This window comes from Paramormyrops kingsleyae, chromosome 1 (assembly GCF_048594095.1).
Source record: "Paramormyrops kingsleyae isolate MSU_618 chromosome 1, PKINGS_0.4, whole genome shotgun sequence".
NCBI lineage: Eukaryota > Metazoa > Chordata > Actinopteri > Osteoglossiformes > Mormyridae > Paramormyrops > Paramormyrops kingsleyae.
The window spans coordinates 40,535,907-40,557,992 of record NC_132797.1 but is presented as its reverse complement, the minus strand read 5'-3'; the positions used below and the strand labels follow the sequence as shown (position 1 = coordinate 40,557,992).

Here is a 22,086-nt window from a genome sequence, read left to right as displayed (position 1 = left end):
CATTATTGAAGTTTCTTTAGTTTCTCCAGCCTGAACAGCACGCAGTGTCTCTTGCTCGCAGTGTGAAGATAAAAAGCACAACAGCTGAGAGAATGTTTTCTAGGAATGTCGGTTTATGTCTGACCTTGTGTCTGTGGATTACAGCCCCCTGGAAGCTCAGCACCGTCGCTGCAAAGAAACAGGACGAGTCCTCCTTGAGCAGCAGCAGCATTTATCGAGCGAGATGCGCTTCCAGATGCCTGAGCCTGCACATCACACGCATATCTGCATTTTTCAAGCATTTTCAGGTAAAAGCACATGGACTTTGTAGCTCATCGAATCGGGGGAAGGATGTCACGCACACTATACTGTATAAACTGTAATTTGTTTTGATGCCTTAATGATAATACTTTTACGCGGTGTATCTCGTTTTTTCAGTTCTTTATGAACTTTAAGATGTCTTAAGGCACCTAATTTACATATCTGGAGTTCATATCAATTTATTTACAGAAAAACAGTAGGAATACTGATTATCCTACAACACTGCTATTTAACACGTAAAATTACTTAATCCAACTTTTGTTATAGCGTTAAGATATAGTTATCAAAGTTACTTAAAGTAAAGTTTGCTAGTGCTGCACCTAATTTAGTTATCTGTGACGTAATAGCTGTCGGCAATATAGAATTTCATCATTTTCCCCTCAGTTTAGGTACCTTAACATCCTTGTACGCGGATTGTTAAATTGATCCTTCATAATTAATGTCATTATGATTAGTGGAGTAATGGTTATCAGGCCTTTGGGAATCGAAGATTCGTACACATGTTGACAGTATACAGTCAATTCTTTAGAAATACACGCCTGTATACAGGTTACCAAAGCCACCTTTTTTACCACTTTATTACACCCACCATGCACAGCTTTTGTGAATGGGGGGTTGATATATATATATATATATATATATATATATATATATATATATATATATATATATATATATATATATATATATATATACACACACACACCTACACAGTACACATCAGTCTCAGCATTAATCGGCGTTGGCATGTAACCAAATATGTTCTATTAATTAACTTGGACGGGTATAAATGTAATCATAAAAAGTGCTTCTGTTTACTTTTAGAGATAAATATATAAACATTACATTTCTACCCCATCCCTGAATTCACATGTGAATAATTTGATTTTAAATAATAATAAAAAAAAAAAGATAACGTGGATTTTGCACGGGGGGTTAATATCCTTTTGGCATTTTGCATTAATATTCTGTTAATCTACTGGTAATCTGATTTTCCGGCCCGAAAATTGTAACCTGGGCGTTTCATAACCGCCCGCTATTTGCGAGGCATTAGACTACGATCCTCCGGGCGATGTCTGAAGTTGTTTTCACACTTCATTGGAGGCGGTTTTATGTAGAGCTTCCGAGAAAGGGAGCACTATATATCTGTCTTTCACTGTGTTGTAAAGCCGATTTAAAGTCTTTTGAATTCTTTAAAGGCTTTTCATAGGCAAATGCAGTTGGACAGAAATTACAGTATGTAACCGTGGAAGAAACATTTCAGACATAAATCTCATTGTGTTTGTAGCAAGTGTTACTAATTGCAACATGGTCGACTATTATAAACATTAGAAATCGATTGTTCTGGAAACACTATCGTTTTAATGAGGATGTTATTGCAAATAGGCAAGTACAGTGCTTTCCAGTTTTCAAGTTTCAGTCAAAGGCACAGTAAAATGGAAAATAATATAATCCATTGAGTTTAATCAAAAAATGAGTAACTCAGTTATGCACTGCATGGATTATTGAACAGTGGACCAGCATTGTGGCTGTCCAACACTAGGCACTTAAACTGAGAATCGGATTTTTTGATTTGTGATTTTGTGTCTTATGACCTGACTCTGTAAATCCTTTGCAGGCACAATCTCATTAAAGATCTTGACGTATGACTCAATGCAGATACCTCAGCGTCACTAATAATGTTCTGTCTATAAGGATAAAGACATATTTCATATAATTTAGCCACTGAAGTAATGGCCATCTGCTCATTTTAACAAAGGAGAAATTCTGACAGAAAACTCAAAGCATAATGAACCTTTGATAGAGGGAAGAGGTTCAACAGGTTTGCCAGTCTCAAAATAACTTGCTATTGCTGCATAAGCCGTGCATTAAGTGGAAGGTACTGTGATCTCAGCAGGACGTCCATGTGGAAACAGGAGGTCTGGTCAGCTGCAACAACACGCTCCACCTCCCTGTGTCCTGCCACCAAACGTCATAGTCACACGTCGTAGACTGCACCCTCTCTGTGGATGCTGGCCTAGGGAGATCACAACGTTGCTATTTAAAGAGCTCTCCGTTTTCTTTTGGCAAGGGTTGACCTCAACAAATTTCTCAGCATGTTCCATCTGTGGTTGTGAGGTGCATCATTACTGGGACTCTCCTGTCTTAGATGAGTAGACGTTACTGCAGGCCCACTCATATGAAGACGTCTGATGTCATTTGGAGGATGAAGTTTTAGCTTCAGCGGGTCATTTCTGTCATCCGTAGTTGCCTGAAATAATATGTTTTGTCCTGGCCTTCCAATTTACCTCTCATAAAAATAATAATCTTCTGCACATCCACCCCTTTTCAGTATCCATTTGTCCAAAATACCAATCCTTTGATTGCAAAACAGCCATATCCGTGTGATATGAAGCTGTGTTGTGAAAAAAAACACCCTACAAACTCTTACCGTTATACTTCTTAAAACAACTGGAAATCAGGAATTAGGTTTGTACATTCTTCAGCACAGATCAGATAATGCCTGGCATATTCTTTGGTAACAGTTATTGGGGTGGACGTGTTGTGCTTTTTTTTGTACACTTGGAATATGCCTGTCAATGCTGAGCATCCAAAAGAAAAAGCAAGTAACTACTGCAGTGGTGTGTTTGAAGGGTGATGCTGACGTTTATCTGTTGAGTGCTCCTCTACACCACCAATGGTGCACACACTATTCCAGGCAGCAAAGGATCAGCCCTCACATGCTGTGGCATGATATACTGTCAGGCCAGCCTATTAGTGCTTAATTCACTGAGAACTAGCTGAGTACCAAGTGAACAAACTCTACATTTAGATGGAGAAACAGCTTCTCTTAGATCCCGTCTTATATGACACCCAAACACATTAGATCACCTTCTATTTCCTTACTATTCTGCCATAAAAGACTTTTATAATTTCCTTAATTCTAGGCCTTGACTATACAGGATTTTCTTAGAAGCTTTAAAAGTCAATAAAATAATGTGACATTCATTTTATACAGTAAATATTATTATCCAGCTATTTCATATGAAGTTACCCATAGTTCGTTTTGTGTGTAGATTAGCAGTACCAGTATTTGGGACAGAGTGCAGTCTTCTCTAGCATGTGAAATCTCTTAATGTCTGACCATATTCAAGGACGGCTTTTGTTCATATGTAGATGTGTATTTTAACACATTCTCAAGTGTTTAAACGATCCCTCTGTTCTCCAACAACAGAGAAAGCATCTACCTCATGTGAGATTATTTTTAGGAGGTAGTCATAAGTCTAAAAATAAAGGTGTGTCAATGCAGTCTTGCTGGGCCACCAAAAGCCAATAAATGTTGCATCTTAAATTTAGTGATTCATTCCTAATGTCTAGGCGATTAGAGTTTATGTCTTACATGTGAGGTTTGCGGAAAGAAAAACATTGGAAAGTAGATTTGCTCTATTCCCTTGTTTTGCCTCTGATATAAAATCACTCTGGGTAGATTCCAGGCCCAGCCACTGCTTGTCTCATGTGTAGCCGTTTTCATTAGTTAAGACAGGATGAATAGAGGCTTATGTTGCCTGGTTTCACCTCCCAGTGAAAGCGTTTTAACCATGACAGGCTTGTCAGTAAATCTCTTGTCTTCTGAGGTACCACATGTCCGAGAGTTTGGACCAATGGTGCTCCACAGACCTCACTCTATGTATATTTCAACAAGTTGCCTTCATAAAGTAGGCCACACTGAGAACCTAAGTTGTTTTAAATTTATTGACTTTGCATATTGAGATGTTTCCAAATGCATTACAATAAACAGAAGTGTCTGGATTAAAGTATAAAATTTAAGGTACACTTCCAATGTAAAAGTTTATTCTACTATTGTTAAATATAATGCTATGTTTACAAAATAATGAATAAAGTAAAAAGATATAGTGTAACAAAATGCTACATTATACAAATTCCAGAAATTAACCTGAATCTCAGATAAGTAAAATATAAAGTTTTACATGTAAAATCTACAAAAAGAGCTGGAATTGCTGGGACAGAAACACTGTCCCACTTCAACTCTTTATTGAGCAGCCTGAGAAAACAACAGTGTCATGTCAGCAAAATTTCATGATGCAATCCAATGTAATATATATATATATATATATATATATATATATATATATATATATATATATATATATATATATACACACACACACACAGTGTCATGTCAGCAAAATTTCATGATGCAATCCATTCATTTTGCTTTTTAATCCAACTCTCACACAAAGATGTAATATATATATATATATATATATATATATATATATATATATATATATATATACACACACACATACACACACACAAGTTGGTGTACCTATCTAAATGGGGACCATCCATTCATTTCTATTGGGAAAACCCTAATCCCAGTCACGACACCCTTAACCCCTACCCATCCCTAACCTTAACCATAAGTAACTAACCCAAATACAAGACTTTTGGCATTTTTACTTTCATGATTACATTCACAGATATTTATAAATCTCAGGTTATTCAAATGGGGACCTCAAAAGATGTCCCCAAAAGTAGGGAAATTTCAGGTTTTACTACACTTTGGGGACAATTTGATTCTCAAATGTGATCTATGCAAACCTCCCCCCCCCCCCCCCCCCCCACACACACACACACACAAGCAAAATAATTTTCCAAATGCAGGACGTACCCTCAACTTGAAGGTGGCTCATCTTGATTGTATCATATCATATGAGAGTGTGTGAACTTAATGAAACAATACCAGCCTTCCAGTTTATCTCTATGTGCAGGATCCATAATGAACTGAAGCACTGAATCCTGTGTCTGTAACTGTGGTTTTTTGCATGTGTTACACTGAATTTCTGAATGTTTCGTTTCTAAAAAATGTGGATTAACACAAGAACAGTGAGTATCTAGCACTGCATTGTGACAGATTGGCTTGGAATGTGGTCTGGGTTTTAAGGGATCACAATCTGCCCTATAATTATCCGTACTTTGTGTGACATGGATGGGTCATCCTGGGACAGCTGGGACAACAACCTCCTGATCCTCTTTGTTACAGTGACAGGGACATTGATCAGAATTAGATGTCAGACTATGAATATCACCAGGGCCCTGTCAACGGCATTGGTACTATTAAGCAGAACATATGTATAGATCCATGGCAATTTATATACCAATGAGTTCAGTGAACTGATTAGTATAACCATGAGCTTTACTCAATAAACATGGTCATTGATTATTTTGAGATTGTAAAGAAATTCACCAGTGTTAATACATTTTCATCACAGTTATTCAAGCAATAATTTTAAGCATGTTTTAATATTCATTAAAAGTATAATACATAGTAATATCTGATATGAGCGCAAATCGTTTTTGGTATTATAAAACCAGGCAATCGATTGCATGTCATGAAACAAAATGAAAAATATATGGTGAAATTAATGTGACAGCCTATTTTTGAATATGAAAATGGTGAATTATGAATGAATTACATCAGATATTCCAGTATTTGTCATTGACTACGGCTTTCTTTGAAGATGGACACGCCCCTACCCTTGACACTGTGTTTGAAGGCTCACTAGTACCACACTGCAAATTAAGTCCTTTTCTTTCCAAAATCTCACTGGGAATTTCCAGTGGATTACATTATGCGAAGCGGCTTTGAACTTGACATTGAACTTAAACAGACTCCTAGTCAGCAATGCTATAGTCATCCAGTTATTCAATTCCCTGTTGCCGTCTGTAACTTGCAGCACAGTGCAGGTATATGGGGCTTGCAGTGACCTCTTGCTTGAAAAAAACACAGTATTAAAAGTGTGATGTTGTTTTAGGTATTCTTTGGAGTACCTAAAATGTTTAGCTGAGGTAAATTAGGGCAAAATCCCCCAAGAGAAGACCTAATCCAGCAGGTTACAAGTCTCTGTTCAGCTGTTGTGGTACTTGCTACCAATCCAGTTAGCGCCAGTGGAATATATCAGAGTAACACCTCGTAGGCACAGTCAACTGTCAACTGTCATCTTGTCAACTATAATGTTTTAAGGTCTCCGAGAAATCATTGCAATTTTGAATTATTGTGACAGCCTAAACCATGTTTCAAGCATCCAGGATTATCATATTAAAGCACACATCGTACTGCATTAACCACTGTGTTGCAATTATATAAGAAAATCTAGTGATATTTCATTATTGAACATTGTACATCAGTCAGTATGGTGTGATTTGGCCATTTACTAAATATATTAAAATGAGTTCTTCTTTAAGTAAGTTGTCAGGTGTCAGCAGAGTGAACTGCATTGCATTTCCCTACAGACATCCACACTGTTATGGTTTAGTTTAAAAATGCATGCATTTGTCTTCAGTTTCACCTTTTGTCCACATTACCGAAGAGTTTTCAGCCCCCAAAGCAGAGACTTTTCATAACCCTCTCAGAACTGTGTACCTATGAAAACAGCGTTGCAGTGTGGATGAGTGAAAACGAAGACTTACGAAAATGCAGGCTCTGAAAACGCCCTGATTGGACCCTACTCATCACATGGCCCTTTCCTGATTCGATCGCACTAGTTACAATGTCTTATTGTCTGATTGGCCACCTGATCACCCTACATGGAAGTAAACAGTACTTCACCATGGCAAATATAGAGGAGCTGGTTTCAGTGGCATTTTCCCTGTTGCTGACATGTATGCAGCTAAACAGTGTATTACTCAGTATGACTGCTACATATTTGTGTACAAAAAATTAATTTACTGGTCACTGTGTCAATGCACAATGGAGATTGTTTCCGTTTGAAACAGCTGAAAAGGTTTTTACACAAAAATGTAGCAATGTAGACATAAGAGAACCACTCCTTCCATAAAGTTCTGAGAAACTTCTTATACTGAAAGACAAGAAACTGCTTCTTTGCTCAGACACACTTAACACTGAGGTCTGAGTCCCAGCACCCAGCAGTTTGGCCCTTCCCTACACATTAGTCTGAGTAGTGCTCCCTGTCTCAGAGGGAGGATTGGCTGAAGTTGCTGTTTGGGTTACCTTTGCTAAATGTCAGTGGACAAAATGAGAGAGCAGGAGCTGAGGTCACAGTCTTCTGCTAAACAAGGCTGGCTGGGGAAATGGCTTCTCAGTTTGCCTCATTGACCGCACTGTAAGACCTCGGAAATTATATCTCATTGTTTAAAGTGTCTACAAAAGTGGGGCATTAATTTCACTTTGGACTAGGGGCTGACAATCATTCTAAAATATATTGGATGGTTTTTCCATGTTGATTTTGTTGTACTGTTGAAAGTATTTGATTATTTAAACAATATGCATGGTGAAACACCACAGTGTGAAAATGAGGTGTTGATGTGGTGTTCTTTGTTCTGTGTTCTAGGGAAATGGATCTCTGGTGTGGTGTCAGAACCATAAACAGTGCTCAAAGGTAACGTAACAGGAGAGCGTGTGCTACATGTGCTGAGAGTAACATTCAGTTACTTCTGATGAAACTGAGCCATATACATTGAGGGAAATCTCCACACATACAGTCTACCAAGTAACTAGTGGTAATCAAGCACATAATTAACTTGTAGAGAATGGAAATCTGATATAAGTGGAAGCTAATTAAGAGACTTTTAGCCATAATGGTTTATTGAGCATTAAGGGTTTGCGAATCAGATTGCAGTCATCCCCCTCCATTATATCTTTTTGAATACTTCCCAGCTAATAAGGTTTATGTGCCTTGAATGCTGAACTGGGTTACACACTCACAATACCTACATTTAAACGCTATTATGACATTCACAAATGAATTAAAGACCAGTGGGTGGAATTAACATTGTTGTTATTAATACAGATTTAATAGTACCTTATAGTTTTATTATATTTATTCCTATGAGTTTAAGTACCTGTTTTGTTATCAAATTTCCACTAAATCGACAATGTGTTATAGTACACATTTGATGGTGAATTTTCAAAGGGTCAATGAGTTGAAAACGAACTGGCCTGTTTCTCTCTGTTGGTATATATGGGTATATATATGGAGGTTGCAGGAACGTTTGCTTTTCCAAAATAGCTACATTGCCATTGGTTTCCCTGGTGACTGGATTTCTTCCATTGTGACAGCATCTCATCCTGAAAGCTGGGCCCAGAGTGTCCTCTCACCCTGTCCCGGGTGTTGATGATGCTCGGCTGGTTGTCCTGGCATCAGTAAGCCGTGCTGCAGGACTATGGCTGTTTGGAGTCGGGATGACATCAGAGCATGTGGTGTCCTGCCCTCCCAATATTTAGATTTGGACCCATGTCAACACACACTGTCTGAGCCTGGTTACAAGGCAGGAAAGCAGGGCCCAGTGTCTCTCCTGGTACGGAGTCAAGGAGAAAAAAACTTGATGATGTCATCATTGAGTAGAAAAAGGAGAGATGAGAGGAGTAAGTGATAGAACGGCAGAGGTATGTACATTGTCAGGGTGATGACAAATAGCATGTGTCTGTGATTTCATCTGAGTCTGTGTTTACTGGAAAGAAGGGAGAGTCTCAATATGAGAGCTACTCACCTAGTCTTATTGTAGCCACATTATAAATCATGTCCCAAAGGTAAAAAAAAATGTTCTTGGAACATACTGCTTGCCTATGAAAGCTGTCCACTATGCAAAATTCATCACTGCACCTCTTACACAGAAATATTTTGTCCACACACGCCTAAACAAACAGTGTTCAATGCTGAAATGGGAGAGTCTGCCAAGGAGTCCTTGTTTTCAAGCTACACCTCATTACTTTTGAAAGGTCACAAAAAGATGTTTCATCAACCGTACAGTAACAACATATTCTTTCCGTCACTTCTCAGTCTTTGATTCTTGTGGAGAGTGCAATGAAATGCTCATTTGAATGGTTATGGACAGTGAAATCTACCCAATGAGATTAAATACATCTTTGGGTTCATCGTGTACAGAAAATGGACTCAGACTGAGGTTATGCTGAAGTAGGAAACAGAATATTCTGCTACAGAGGTGCGTTGCTTTGTCATCACTCATTTGTTTAAGTTGTTAGAAAATATATTTATTATAGTTTACTAACATATTTACATTTGAAGATTATATAGACATCTTGAAAATGACATCTTATTATAGACATCTTGAAAATGTAAGCAGTATATTGGGCGATTAAATAATGTGTTTTTTTTCTGCCTCATGCCAATAAATACAAAAAATACAAATAAAAAACAAATATTATTAATTGAGATTGTTAAGTAGACTGGGATGCACATTTGGCTAGAGAGGAGGAAGCCTTTTGCTCTCGTTTGCTCTGTTTACAGCACCTGCAACATTTCCTTTCTGTAACAGAGGCGGGTAGCACCTTGCTGCAGCTGATCATAGTGCCTGTTTGAAGCTTGGGGGGAATATGTGGCCAATCACAAGCTCACACACAGCTGCTGTCTGCACAGTCAGGCTGTTAAAATGTCTGTGAGTGTTTTCGGCTTAAAAAAGCATGACATTTATCAGCTGTAACTTAAGATGGAAGTTATTCTTCTGTGAGAAGGTATTCCTATTTTTTATTTAAAAGTCAGTCTAAGAAAGTGATAGAATGGTTATATTGACTGTAATATAGGAAGGCAATTGTTGTTTTTTCGATTTGGAGGGATTTTCATTTTTGGCAAATTAATATAATTTATTTATGTACTGTACAGTAATGTTATGTAAATACACACATTAACTCCTTGCGTTTGTTTGTACTGCTTCACTAGTGACTAGACACAGCTTTTTCAAGTTTACTTCAAGGGTCAAAACAAAAACAACAGAGCGACTTTGGCTGCTAGAACTTTATTAGCGCCACTCAGCCGAATAATAGACTAAAGTGTTTACCGAGGCACTCTGTCAAGATCACAATTGCCCCATGCTCGTTTGAACAATTTGTTCACTGGGCTACGTTTCGCATGGTCCAGGGCCTGATTGACTCGGGGGTGCCTGATTAGTCTCCTCTGGAAAATGAGCAGGAAAGTGTGAATCTGAAAGTCAAAGGGGGGAAGAGAATGTAGCGGGGGTTCGAGCTCTGCGATCTGGCTCTGTGGGGTTTGTGGGGGCTCCTCTTGGGGTCCTTCCACAGACAATGGACTCGGAAAGATTAGTTAATGACTCCAACAAAGGGGGGCCTGACCTCTTCCATCTGTCAGCCCTGGAGGAAATCAAAGCTTCCCAATTTAATCTGGGACTGCAGTGGTGATCTCGCCCATCTAGTACACCCTGTCTAAGGCTGGCCCTTCTGCCAGCAACCCCATTGTCATTGTAATTAAACTCTGCTGCCCTCTTGCTATGGTGGACAGAGGGGGCACTTGGAAGTGCCAAGGAGTCATTAGCATGCCGTTTCAAAGTCCTGCCCTCGCTCAGCATGGAGACTCCAGAAGACGAGGAATTCAAACCTTTGTGTGAGCTATTGTACCTCTCTGTCATACTTTCCCTTGAAAAAAAAAAAAGATGAAACATATATGGTCAATGTTGCCAATAATATAAGCAATGCGGAGTTTATTCATTGCTTCTGGTTGAACATTTGGATTATGAAGGGCAGAAAGAGCACAAACTTTTTTCTCCAAAGAGTGCTTCGTGAACAGAATCAAAAACTGGCATTGATTTCAAATTATCCAAGCTCCCAGCGTAAACAGGAAGTAAGCCTTTAGCTTCTTTTCAGCAATTTTTCGCAGGAAAATGGGGTGAGCCAATGAACTTGATGATCCCGTTAGCTGGTATCCAACATATTGAAAACATCTTTAATGGAAAAACATCTTCCACATAAAAAAAATGTTTTATTGACTTATGGTTTGCAGACACTTAATTGCATCAGACTGAGATTCTCATAACCAGAGGTGATATATCCAGGGTTCTTATCTGTGAAATGTGGCTCACATGAGATGCCTAAGTAAAGAGGAACAATTTCTGTTCACTTAAAGTATGTCAGCATTGAAAACGGATCTTACTTAAATTGATCATCATGGGAAAACGGCCCCCAGTTCAGTTACGCCTTTCAAAGCCTGCTCCCTCCCTTTCTCATGCTAAAAAACGCCTGACTCCCCTAACAATAGTCAATTTTCTAGGTCAATCAGTCCAATGAAAGTCAGGCTGGAAGCAGAGGAGCTGCCTTGAGTGAGCATTAATCTTCATCAGAAAGGAGCGTACATTTCAACATAAGACAGCACTCCTTCCGGCTTGCTCTGTCAACGTGTCAGCATCAGCACTGAGTCTTTCTGTGGGACCTTTCTCTTTCACCTCACAGTGTGTGCCAAAATTCATCTGTCCTCTGAAAGAAGTGCAAAGATGAGTGCTTGTGGGTTGTTTTGTTGTTGAGTGAGGCTGAACCTGTTTGTCTACTAGGATGTGCTCTACAGCACCTTTTGTTCATGGCAATACAGCCCAAACAGGATGTGGTTGACACCCTGCCTTACCCCTGCGAGGCAAAGCACCATAACACAAAATCCCCAATTCACTGCATTAGCGTCACAAAGCTGTGAGATACCTCAATACACAGTCCTGGACTTTTTTATGCTGAGAAACTGACTCTCTGACCTAGAGGGATTCAGACTCTTTAGGTATCTTTAATTCTTAGAGGTTTAATTCTGCTAATCGTTCCTTATGTATCTCCAGTACACATGAGCCTATGAACTGTGACTGTATTTATGCAGTCGGAGCATACAGTACATATATCTTCATGTGTTACGGTTTGGCCGGTGTGAGGCTCCTGTTCAGCGCCTAGTGTGTGGGTGGCACTGGAAGAATGAGAAGGGCATGTCAGTCCCCAGCAGGAGGGGTTTGCTTCGGTCACAGTTGTTAAGTTTCCTCTGGTGGAGGGAGTGGGCTACACTTGCTTGAAATTGTGTAGCTTGTTACTTGCATTTTGGGTGGCATAGGAAGCCTGCAGAATCACGAGGACGATCACAGATTGTCAGCTAGCTCAACGCTTGCTACATTTGTATATCCAATATCTAATTCAAACCTTAAAGGCCTAAATGAGGCTAATATATCTTTGACCCCGTCAATGCTGAAGCCAAGGTCAATGTCCCAAGATTTTATCACCTTCTGTCACAGAGTGGTTAGTGCGTTTTTCCCTTTCATCTTCTGTGATCTGGCAGGACCTGATAAATGCATATGCTTTGGAACGGTCTGGATCTTTTCCTTCACCTGCTGATAAAGGCAAGCAGAGATGAGAGAGATCCCTTTTGTGCTTTCCATGATTTAAAGTGAGATTGGTGAGCCCCCTGATGTTTGGTAGTAATGCAAGGATTTGTCATTGTAATATTCCTGTCTGGCACGATGTCCACTTGCTGTTGGTGCAGTGAATGAATGCACTTCAACTGAATATTAACTTCAGGGTAATCAATGTCTTGTCACAGGCCTCCTATCAAAATATTATGTCCCTTCTGTAAGTTATTCAAATTGCATCATTCTCCATTAATTGTTAATGTGCTCTTATTATGTTTCAATGATTAGTTAAAGAGAGAAGGGATGGGATTCATTTTGCAGATCTCTTTGAATGGACGTTTTGCACATTGCTGCTCCTTGTTGTCTGACTAAAATGAGTGTGGAGCCTAAAATATGCATCTGATTATTGAATGTAGTGATGTCATGAGAGCTCGCAGTGGCCGCAGATGCCAAGTTCCCCGTTGGTAGATGGGGGTGGATCCCTGGGGCCATTGTCAGGACATTCCAAAGGGAAGTCAGCCCAACAGCACACATCCTCCCCAAGCATGCAGACAAATGGGCCATTTGTGGGATGTGAGTTTACCCACAGACACACCAACCCCCGCTGGAGGTTGGCCTAAAATCACATTGGCTATGCTCCTGTCAAACCAAGTTACATTTATTTTGGGAGTTCTTGTTCACTCAGTGATAGATCAATAGAGTTGTGTGTGAATGAAAGAATGGATGGATGAATATGTATGGATACATAGACACAATGCAACATGAAGTGCCACTCCGGTGCCCTGCTCCAGAGTTTTAATGATGATGATGTTCTTTTTGATCCATATCAACCAAACAGGTTTCTGTGGTGCTAAGAACATTTACTAAGGACCTGGTTTTCAAACACAGTGGGTCAGCTTGGACAGTACAATCAATGTTACAACTGCAGCTGCTGAAATCCCTAACCACTGCTTATCTGTAGGCTTAAATGTCTAATCATTCCTCATTTATTCAGATCTCTCAGTTTTGTTTTTAATCCTGACCTTAATCCCTACCCTGCCTGCAGGCTACACTTAACATGCATGGCTCAGACTGAAAGAGCTCGCCCTGAGGTTGGTTGTTTAAACACATGTTGATATACCCAGAAAATTTCTGCTGCTGAGTGGGAGGGAAATTGAGAGTTAGACTGAAAGCTTGGAAGGACTCCAGTCTGTTCTGACTGTCATGAGCTTTAAGGACAATGATAGAACATGTTTTTAATTTAGAATGTTTTGTGTAAATGGCTTGTTATTCTTCTTCTTCTTCTTCTCCTTCATATTGGCATTTCCCTATGATCACAAAGAGTGGGTTTAAGAAACACAAAACCTTAACCACTTCGCCACCTGCTGTCCGCGAAGAGTATGTCAAAAAGCAGTCGGCGTATGACAGGCTCAGAAATCTCTGTTGAGACAATCCACCAACCGTGGGCTGACTGTGGACTCCATGGCTGTCACAGCAGGAACCAGAGCTCGTTAGTGTAGAAACCTTGTCATGTGTCTTTGTTTCTCGTCTCAGCTCAGGATACACCCAGCAGGGACCACTCAACACGGTCCAATTGAATTTAATTGCCTGTAATCCCTTCAATCCCAAAGTGTGCGTGAGTGCTACTTATCTTTAAACACGACTGCCAGCCAGCAAAGCACCGATTTCCTTCTAATGGCAGAATGAATCAGATCACGAGATGTGAGCACAGGGGCAGGTACCTTTTTCGGTTGGAGGACAGCCGTGTTAAAGATATCATGGTCTTAATACCATCGCATTAAATGAGATGAAATGTCAGCAGTCGGATTCTTGGATATGCTTATCATTTCAATTTTCTGTAATTCAATATTCTGTTCAAGTCATAATAATCAAGCCTAAAAGGTGGTTTAAATTTTCCCTAGCATCTGGCTATTTATTTTTAAAAGAACATAATTGTGAGGTATGATGTTCCATTTAAAATCAATTTAGGGTACAATGATAACATTTGCTACTTTTTTATTAAATGCCCCAAGAAAACCGCCCCTTTAAATGCGTGACTATGTCTTTTTCATTAAAAGCATAAAAATGGGAAAAAAAAGTTCAAATGTCTGGGGACAAATAACTTTCATTTACAATAGAAAAAATAAATGGTACAACAGACTGCACGCATGGCGAGTAGGGGTAGTGCTCTTCCCAGGGTTACCCAATGGTAGAACAACAGCTAACAGCCAGCAAGAAGCATGAATCTGAGCAGGAAGTGTATTAGAAAGTCAAAATGCAGAAGGCCAGCAAACCATGTCATGGTCTTACAAATACAAACCCAGCATCTTAAAAAAAAAAAAACAACAAAAAAAAAACAAAACTCACATATATTCAGCCAATAGCAGTTTTCCTGTTTCTTTCGCATATGTTACGATCAGAGCCCAAAGCCTGTCTACAGTGGCATCGCTGCCTTGGCGTGATGCGATGGCTCAGTGCCGTGTCATTATGGCGATAGACATGTTTCATTCCTTAGCGGAATGAGCTCAAGCAGCCGCCCGCAGTGAAGCCTTTTTTTTAAAAGCTCATAAATAAGGCAAGCCCCCCGATTGTGTGGGGCCATGCATAATTCATGATCCCGCCTCCCACCCCCAGCCCCCTCTGCTGAGATATTTCTCTGAGCTTCTTTGTTGTGTTTTCCTCTAACTGCGCTCAGATAAATAATTAAATTCTCTTTGTGTAATACCACCTGCTGCGCCCCCAACTGGGCATCATTCCTATTGCGTGGCACAGAAGATGCCAGCTAGGCATTTACACCATGACACCAAAAGTACACACAGCATGTCTCTCCCATTCACTCAGCCAAACAGTCCATGTCACACGCACTCCTCTCTGCTATCTCTTGTGCTTTGCCTCCAAATCACAAATCCTGTAAATACAAAAGCACAAAGGAGCTGATGTAACCAAAAAACTCAAAAAGAGAACCTGTTTTGAATTTGCTCCCACAGGAAGTCAGCTTCTTTTAAAGGCTATTTACTTTTATTGTCATGAAACCATAAAACTATTTGTTCCAATCATTTGGACTGTGTCAAATTCATATCCTTTCCATATTGAAAAATGTGGGAGGTCTTAGCCGTTAAACATGGAGTAACATGTCGGGGCCCTTTAAAGAATCTGCCTTTGTATTTCTCAGCTTCCAAATACTGCGGTGACAAATGGCAATAGATCCATGTGATAAGAAGAATAAGAGGAAGTAATGAGGACTTCTTTGCTTGTTTCTTTGTTTGTTAGTTCACTTGGGACCAAACATACCTCCAAAGATCCTGTTTCATACCTTTCAGGCATGTTAAATAACAGGTTAATAAAAATGAACCATTAATGAATTAGCAGTCGATTAATGACTGCTTGCCTACGGGTGAAATCCCTGGACTTCACCCCTCCCTGAGAGATCCCCTCCCTGTCCGCTCCTTACGGTGACCCAGCATCCATGGCTATGGTGCTCTTGGTTGTTTAGAAAGCGAGTAGCTGCTTAGCAAGCCATGGATTTGAGTTTTATATCTGACTGGGGTATTGTTGACATTTATACTCTGCCAGCATATCCTTGCATCTGTCAAACAGAGGAAAAAAGTGGAGAAAAAGACCTATTTCCTCATACATATTTATGCACAGATGCATGGGAAATATTTTACATACTGGTGTCTCAGAAAAAAAAATAAAACAATATTTCTGGACGGAGACAAGGGATTTTGTACTTTTGTATAAAGAAGACTGAGTCCTTCCCAGAGAATATTCCTTATGAAGCACTGAAAAGTGAACTTAAGTCTGATTTGTTATTCCCCCAGGGCACTAAAGTCAAAGCAGTGCTTTCATCCTCCTCTATTGCAGCTGCACAACTTATAGTTCTGAAATCTCAAGGCATCCGCTTGCTTTGTTTTCTCTAAACCAATTTTTACTGCCTTACCGGATGGGGGCCGAAATGAAAAGCTCTATTTTATTGTTCAGCAGGATGGAGAGGAGGAAGACTTTGAATGTGATAATAATGAGATGTGAGGGAGCTGCTTCATGAAGGAGAATGAGCTCTTGTAGCGGCTGTATGTATGTTTGGGAGTATATGGGGCTGACAGGAGCCTAGTCATGAGTATTGGGGATGAGAAGAGAAGCGCTGGCAGCAGTGGGTGGGGCACCACAGGGTGTGCACTGGGACCTCTCTTAGGAGCCAAGTGGGTGCGGGTGCCCATAAATATGACCACACTCAGAAATCGGGTGTAACTGAGAGGGCCCATACATTTTTACTGGCAATTGTGAGTGCAGTGAAGCTGAGCCATGATTGAGATTCTGGGTGGTTTCAAGCCACAGTTTGTGATCACCCTGAGATTATGCCATATTCTGTGTCTCCTGCAGGGGTGGGGTGATTGCCCCCTCCCATCAAATGCATCTGATTTAAATAACAATAATAATAAAAAAAAACAACCTGGCACAGAAATTTGATCATCTTGGTCATAGAATGAAACATTAAGTGTAGAAGTTGTGTTTTGCTTGGAAACAATGAGGAGAGATGAGGTGATGAGATGAGATGTATCACTCTGGTGACCAGGAAGGCTGCTGGCTTCATAGCCGTTTAGGAATCAGTGTAATTTGGTCATGTCTTCAGTCATACAGCAGAGTCCATGTTCTTGTAATACACTGCTGATGAAAGATAGAGATCAAATTAACCCTAACTCACAATTGACTTGTCAACAGAAGCCTTTTGGGAGATTGTAGGGGAAAAAGTCATGAACCCATATTCCTGTACACTGTGGTGTCCATGAGATGACAAAAGGGAAGGTAACTGACATATCCTAAATGCCTTTTGGTTGGGCATTATTCATTCATCCATCTTCCACCATTTATCTACAATTGAGTCCTTACCTTTGAATTTGTATAAACAGTTTACATTTCAGTGATACCATTATAAATTACTTAAATTTCATGCTCACTGCAGCACTGATCATATCAGCCAGAAAAGTTATGCACGCTTCATGCACGTCATGCATACCTCATCATGCCCCATGCTTGCCTCATGCATACCTCATCACACTCCATACATGCTTCATGCTCGCCTCATGCATACCTCATGCATGCCCCATGCACACCTCATGCACTCCTTATGCCCGCCCCATGCACGCCTCATGCGTGCCTCATGCATACCTCATGCACACCCCATGCTTGCCTGATGCACGCCTCATGCACTCCCCATGCACGCCTCATGCACACCTCGTGCACGCCTCATGCACTCCCCATGCACGCCTCATGCACACCTCGTGCACGCCTCATGCATACCTCATGCACTCCCCATGCACGCCTCATGCACTCCCGATGCACGCCTCATGCATACCTCGTGCACGCCCCATGCACGCCTCATGCACGCCTCATGTACTCCCCATGCACGCCTCATGCATACCTCGTGCACACCCCATGCACGCCTCATGCATACCTCATGCACGCCCCATGCACGCCCCTTCTCCATCATCTGTGTGCCATGTTTACAGGTATAGGTCCGGTGTGCATGGGAAAGCATTTCTTCCAAATTACATCAGGCATGTGTGTTTCCCTCCCTTATTTGTGTTATGTCGCCCGTGGCGATCTCCACCGGTAGCGCCTCACGCTTCATAAAGTGAAGGGAAACACTTGGGCACCATTCATCCATATGTATTTGTTTACTCTGCCTCGTTCCCATTATTCATAGTTTCCGTTGTTCCAGTCATTCCTTCTTGCAAATGTGGGCTTTTATGATGGCTGGATAATGATGGCGCCCCATTCTCATGGGCAAATTTACTCCAGGAACCACTCTCCACACATCTTCCATTGGCCCCCAAGTACCCACCCCATGCTGATAATTATGTGAAGGCCAACAGGCATTGCCTAAAGCAGCTAGTTAACTAGACCTATGTTCACAACTTTCCACACAAAGGGATTCCCTAGTGCAGGTTTTCACCTTTGTGATTTAAACAAACGTGAGATCAGGAGGTGGGACCAGACCTGAAGTGAAACATCATTGGTGTGATCTTTTACAGATGATTCCCCAATAGATCCAAAAAAAAAAGTTTGGAAATAATGATGGATTGTCTTCTGTCACCTTTGGTGGGGCCTTCTCACATACATGACGTATTCACACCCTTAAATGAAAGGTTTCCATCGCATTTTTCTGTGTGTCTGCAGTAGATGTATCATGAGAAATGGAAGAGCTATGCTAATTTTGCATATAAGAATAAATGTTAGACTGTAAGTCATTTTTAATAATGTAGTACATATGGAGTCCCATAAATATTTAGGGTGTTACTTTTTTGCCTTTAATTCCATAAGAATTATCTGCAGTGCTGCCAAAAGGTGGACCCAAGCCTCCTGACTTGTGGTATAAGGGGCCCATGAGTATTGTAGGAATTTGCTCTAGCTGGAGACCTAAGGCTCTTCAGTAGAGCTCTTGGGTTCCTTACATGTGTATGTTTAGTGATTTGTGGAGGGAATCCACCAGGCTTGTAGCTTCTATATGACTTCTGAGGGAGGGAGAGGCATTGCTCATCTGGAACAGTTTCATTAGGGGTCATCTGTGTGTATAAGCTGCTTGGGAGGGACTCGAGAGCAGAAAGCAGGCTTATTAGTGCAATAAAATGAAGCAGATTTTCTGGATTTCAGCACACAAGGTGGCAGATTACTGCCCTCCACGTTGGATCAGAAAGATTCACTGCTACCTAAGAGTCTGTTTCCTTATCATACCAAAGTAATTTTGCGCTGTGTTGCAGAGCAGTGTGGAGGTTGTTTCTGGTTGGCCATTATCTTAAACAACATTCTCACTCCCTTCTTACTCAAACTCTTATACGATGTCATACTTTATTAATACTTCTCAAGTGAATTTCAGTGAGGAGCAACGGAAGAGCAAATTCCTGAGACTAACTCTGTCTATTTCTGTGGAAATTTGATTTAAGGTCTTCGCTGGATTTACTCGAGGGCTGAGTGAGTTTTGGTTCCCAATTCTGTATCATACGATGAGGAAGCCTGACTTTAGCTCATTGGCAATCTGATCTCAAAAACAACAACAAAAAAAGGAATTTTGGAAATTTACTCTTCAATTACACCTTTGTCACGTATTCCTTTATTACATTTGCAAATAAAAGTTGTCTTTCCCTCAATTGCAAGTAATACTCTGTTACTCTTATAAAACCATCCGCATCACAAAGCCATTTGTGGCATTGAGATAGGTCAAACAATAATGGAGCAACCAGAATCACTGCACTGAGACGCTGGCAGGCAAGCACAGGGACTGTGACTGGCTGGCAGGAGGTGGGCTCTTTCCCACACACTCCATAAAAAGGAGTACACCTTTCACTGAGTACTGTGGAACGACCATGACTCATTTTAATGAGGAAATGAAAGCATCATAACGAGAGCCACCTCTCTTGGCGGCTGTGTGTGATTTCTTTGTAGGCATTTGTTTTTTGCAGGGAGGCTTTCTGGTGCTCTTATTGTATGTATAATAAAAAGATGGTTACACTTCACTAGTTAATTACATTATGGTAACCTGGAGTGCAAAGCAGTTCAGTAGAAAAAGAAGTCGTGCCGCATGTCAATGATAATGGGAAGTATTTATGACTGGAAATTAGCTGTAATATTGCTGATTGCCTTTCAAATTAAATCAGTTTATCTTGCATTCACCACAAGGACCTGCGAGGATCGGTGACCCTGGGTAATTAATGTGACTGTTTAGTTTCGGAAAGAAGGTTAAGAGCTGGTTTTAAGGTCAAGTGATGGTGGTTAAAGCTGGCATTTATTTTACTAGCTAGAGTGAGAAATTTATCTCTTCAGACAGCTTTGGGAGAACAGCTCCGCAGATGACCGGGTGAGATGTACGATTTCCAAAGCATTCCCAGATGACATCAGTTACACTAAATAATAAAATTGCAGACGTATTTAGCAGCCTTGTCATTCTCTGCAGGTTAGAGCCCATGATGTGAAAGGCACTTCATTTATCTCTAAAAGGCAAAGCGACCGCAACACGTGCATGTTGTTATGAGCTAAAAAGGCATTTTCTGAATGAGGTTCACCCCAAAATGTATAATTATGCAGCTTGCCGTGGTAGCCCTGTGTTTTATATTACAGTTTATCCTGATTTCTGAAGGTAGAGGTATTCTTTTCAGACTGAAATGTTAGTAGGACGTCTCTTTTTCTGAAAGCCACCTGCGGTCCTGATTATTTGCCTGGTTTGACAGGGAGTTTTTAATGATATTATTTGCTACTTTAAGTCATATGTACAAGAAGAAGTTAGATTTGGCTCTTTGTAGACCGATTTCAGGATCGTGTCTGTGTTTAAATATGATATGTTTCATTAAATAATCCAAAGTACACTTCAGTTATTAATTTTGTGGCACGGTTGTGTTTTTAAGCCCCTCTTTCATCCACTGCCCATGCAACAAATCGAATAAATATGTTCCATGTGCTCTGAGAGGGAATCCCAGAAATTCACAGGGAGCATCATTCATCAGCGAGGCTGTTTGTGCATGACGCAAGTGTGTGAAACTGGAGAGCAGATGTTGATGTCTGTGCCAGGTTGGTGCCCTGTCCAGATGTGACGGTGAGCTCTATAAAAGGGGCACTGGAATAGGAAACCTGTAGGCTGCGGTTTGTGGTACCTGTGTCCATGCCTTCCTCAGTAATTCTTTCCCTTCTCCCAGGGCCAGAGTGCACTTTGGGGGGGGGTGGTGTATGTTCTGGATTGGCATCCCAGGATAGTGAAACTCCTCTGGACGTGGGTCTTGGCAGTGAGGTGGACCGGGTAGATGAGATGGTGGTGCCTGCTCCAGTGGGGTTCTGCTCTTTCATGCGGTTTGGCCTCTGAACTACCAACACTATTCTCATGTCTTTTTTCAGTGCCTGGAGCCCTGCAAGGAATCCTGGGATCTGAAGGAGAACCAGTGCCAGGACTTGTGCGAGGTACGTCACCGTGCCGACGATAAGTGCTAGGATTCCATGAAGGAAAATATGGCAGACAGAGCGTCAAGTAACAACCACCCAAACTGAGGACAGTTCCAGTTGGGGCTTTTAAAGGTAATCACCTACTTCATGAAGGGTAAACAACTGACTAACTTTCCTTCATGCTGTCTATCCGCAGCCCTTGTTCCCTAAAAAGCACTATGAGTGTTTGACCAGCTGCGAGTTCCTGAAGTCAGTAGAGGCTCTGAAGCAGGGTGACTGTCCTGCTCCTGAGAGGGCCAGTGGTTTTGCGGCTGCATGCGTGGAGAGCTGCGAGGAAGACAACGAGTGCTCCACAGTGAAGAAGTGCTGCTCCAACGGCTGCGGACATACCTGTCAGCTGCCCAGGAACCTGTACAAAGGTAAAAAGACCTTTGTGCTTCACTGCTAGGGAGCATTCCTTCAAACATTCAAAATTCATAACATCATTATGTAATACTTTACTTGAGGGGGCACAAATAACTTAGTTACTCAGTTACTACTCAAGAACAAATCATGAACTAATGTACTTCCTGCATGAAATACATAAACCATTGTGATTGATTAATGATGAATAGACATAGGATCAGAAGGTAACTTACACTTAGTTTCTGCTTAATTAATGCATTAAGTGAGAGTGCGCTATTAAATTAGTGCCCCCACAAGTAAAGTGTTACCCATTATTATATAGTAATGTACACA

The 22,086-nt window shown here is 40.8% G+C and overlaps 1 protein-coding gene across 3 annotated transcripts in view; it reads left to right on the top strand.

Moving 5' to 3' along the window:
- LOC111846829 (anosmin-1) overlaps positions 1–22,086 on the top strand; it is a 33,840-nt gene continuing 11,754 nt past the window's right edge. For 2 of the 3 annotated variants that reach the window (XM_023817460.2, XM_023817458.2), the window contains exons 1-4: positions 1–287; positions 7,656–7,703; positions 21,304–21,366; positions 21,545–21,767. In XM_023817460.2, the coding sequence (XP_023673228.2) occupies positions 93–287; positions 7,656–7,703; positions 21,304–21,366; positions 21,545–21,767 (529 nt within the window). In that variant the 5' untranslated portion in view covers positions 1–92. The remainder of the gene's footprint in view (positions 288–7,655; positions 7,704–21,303; positions 21,367–21,544; positions 21,768–22,086) is intronic. The other variant, XM_023817461.2, reaches the window with a different exon arrangement.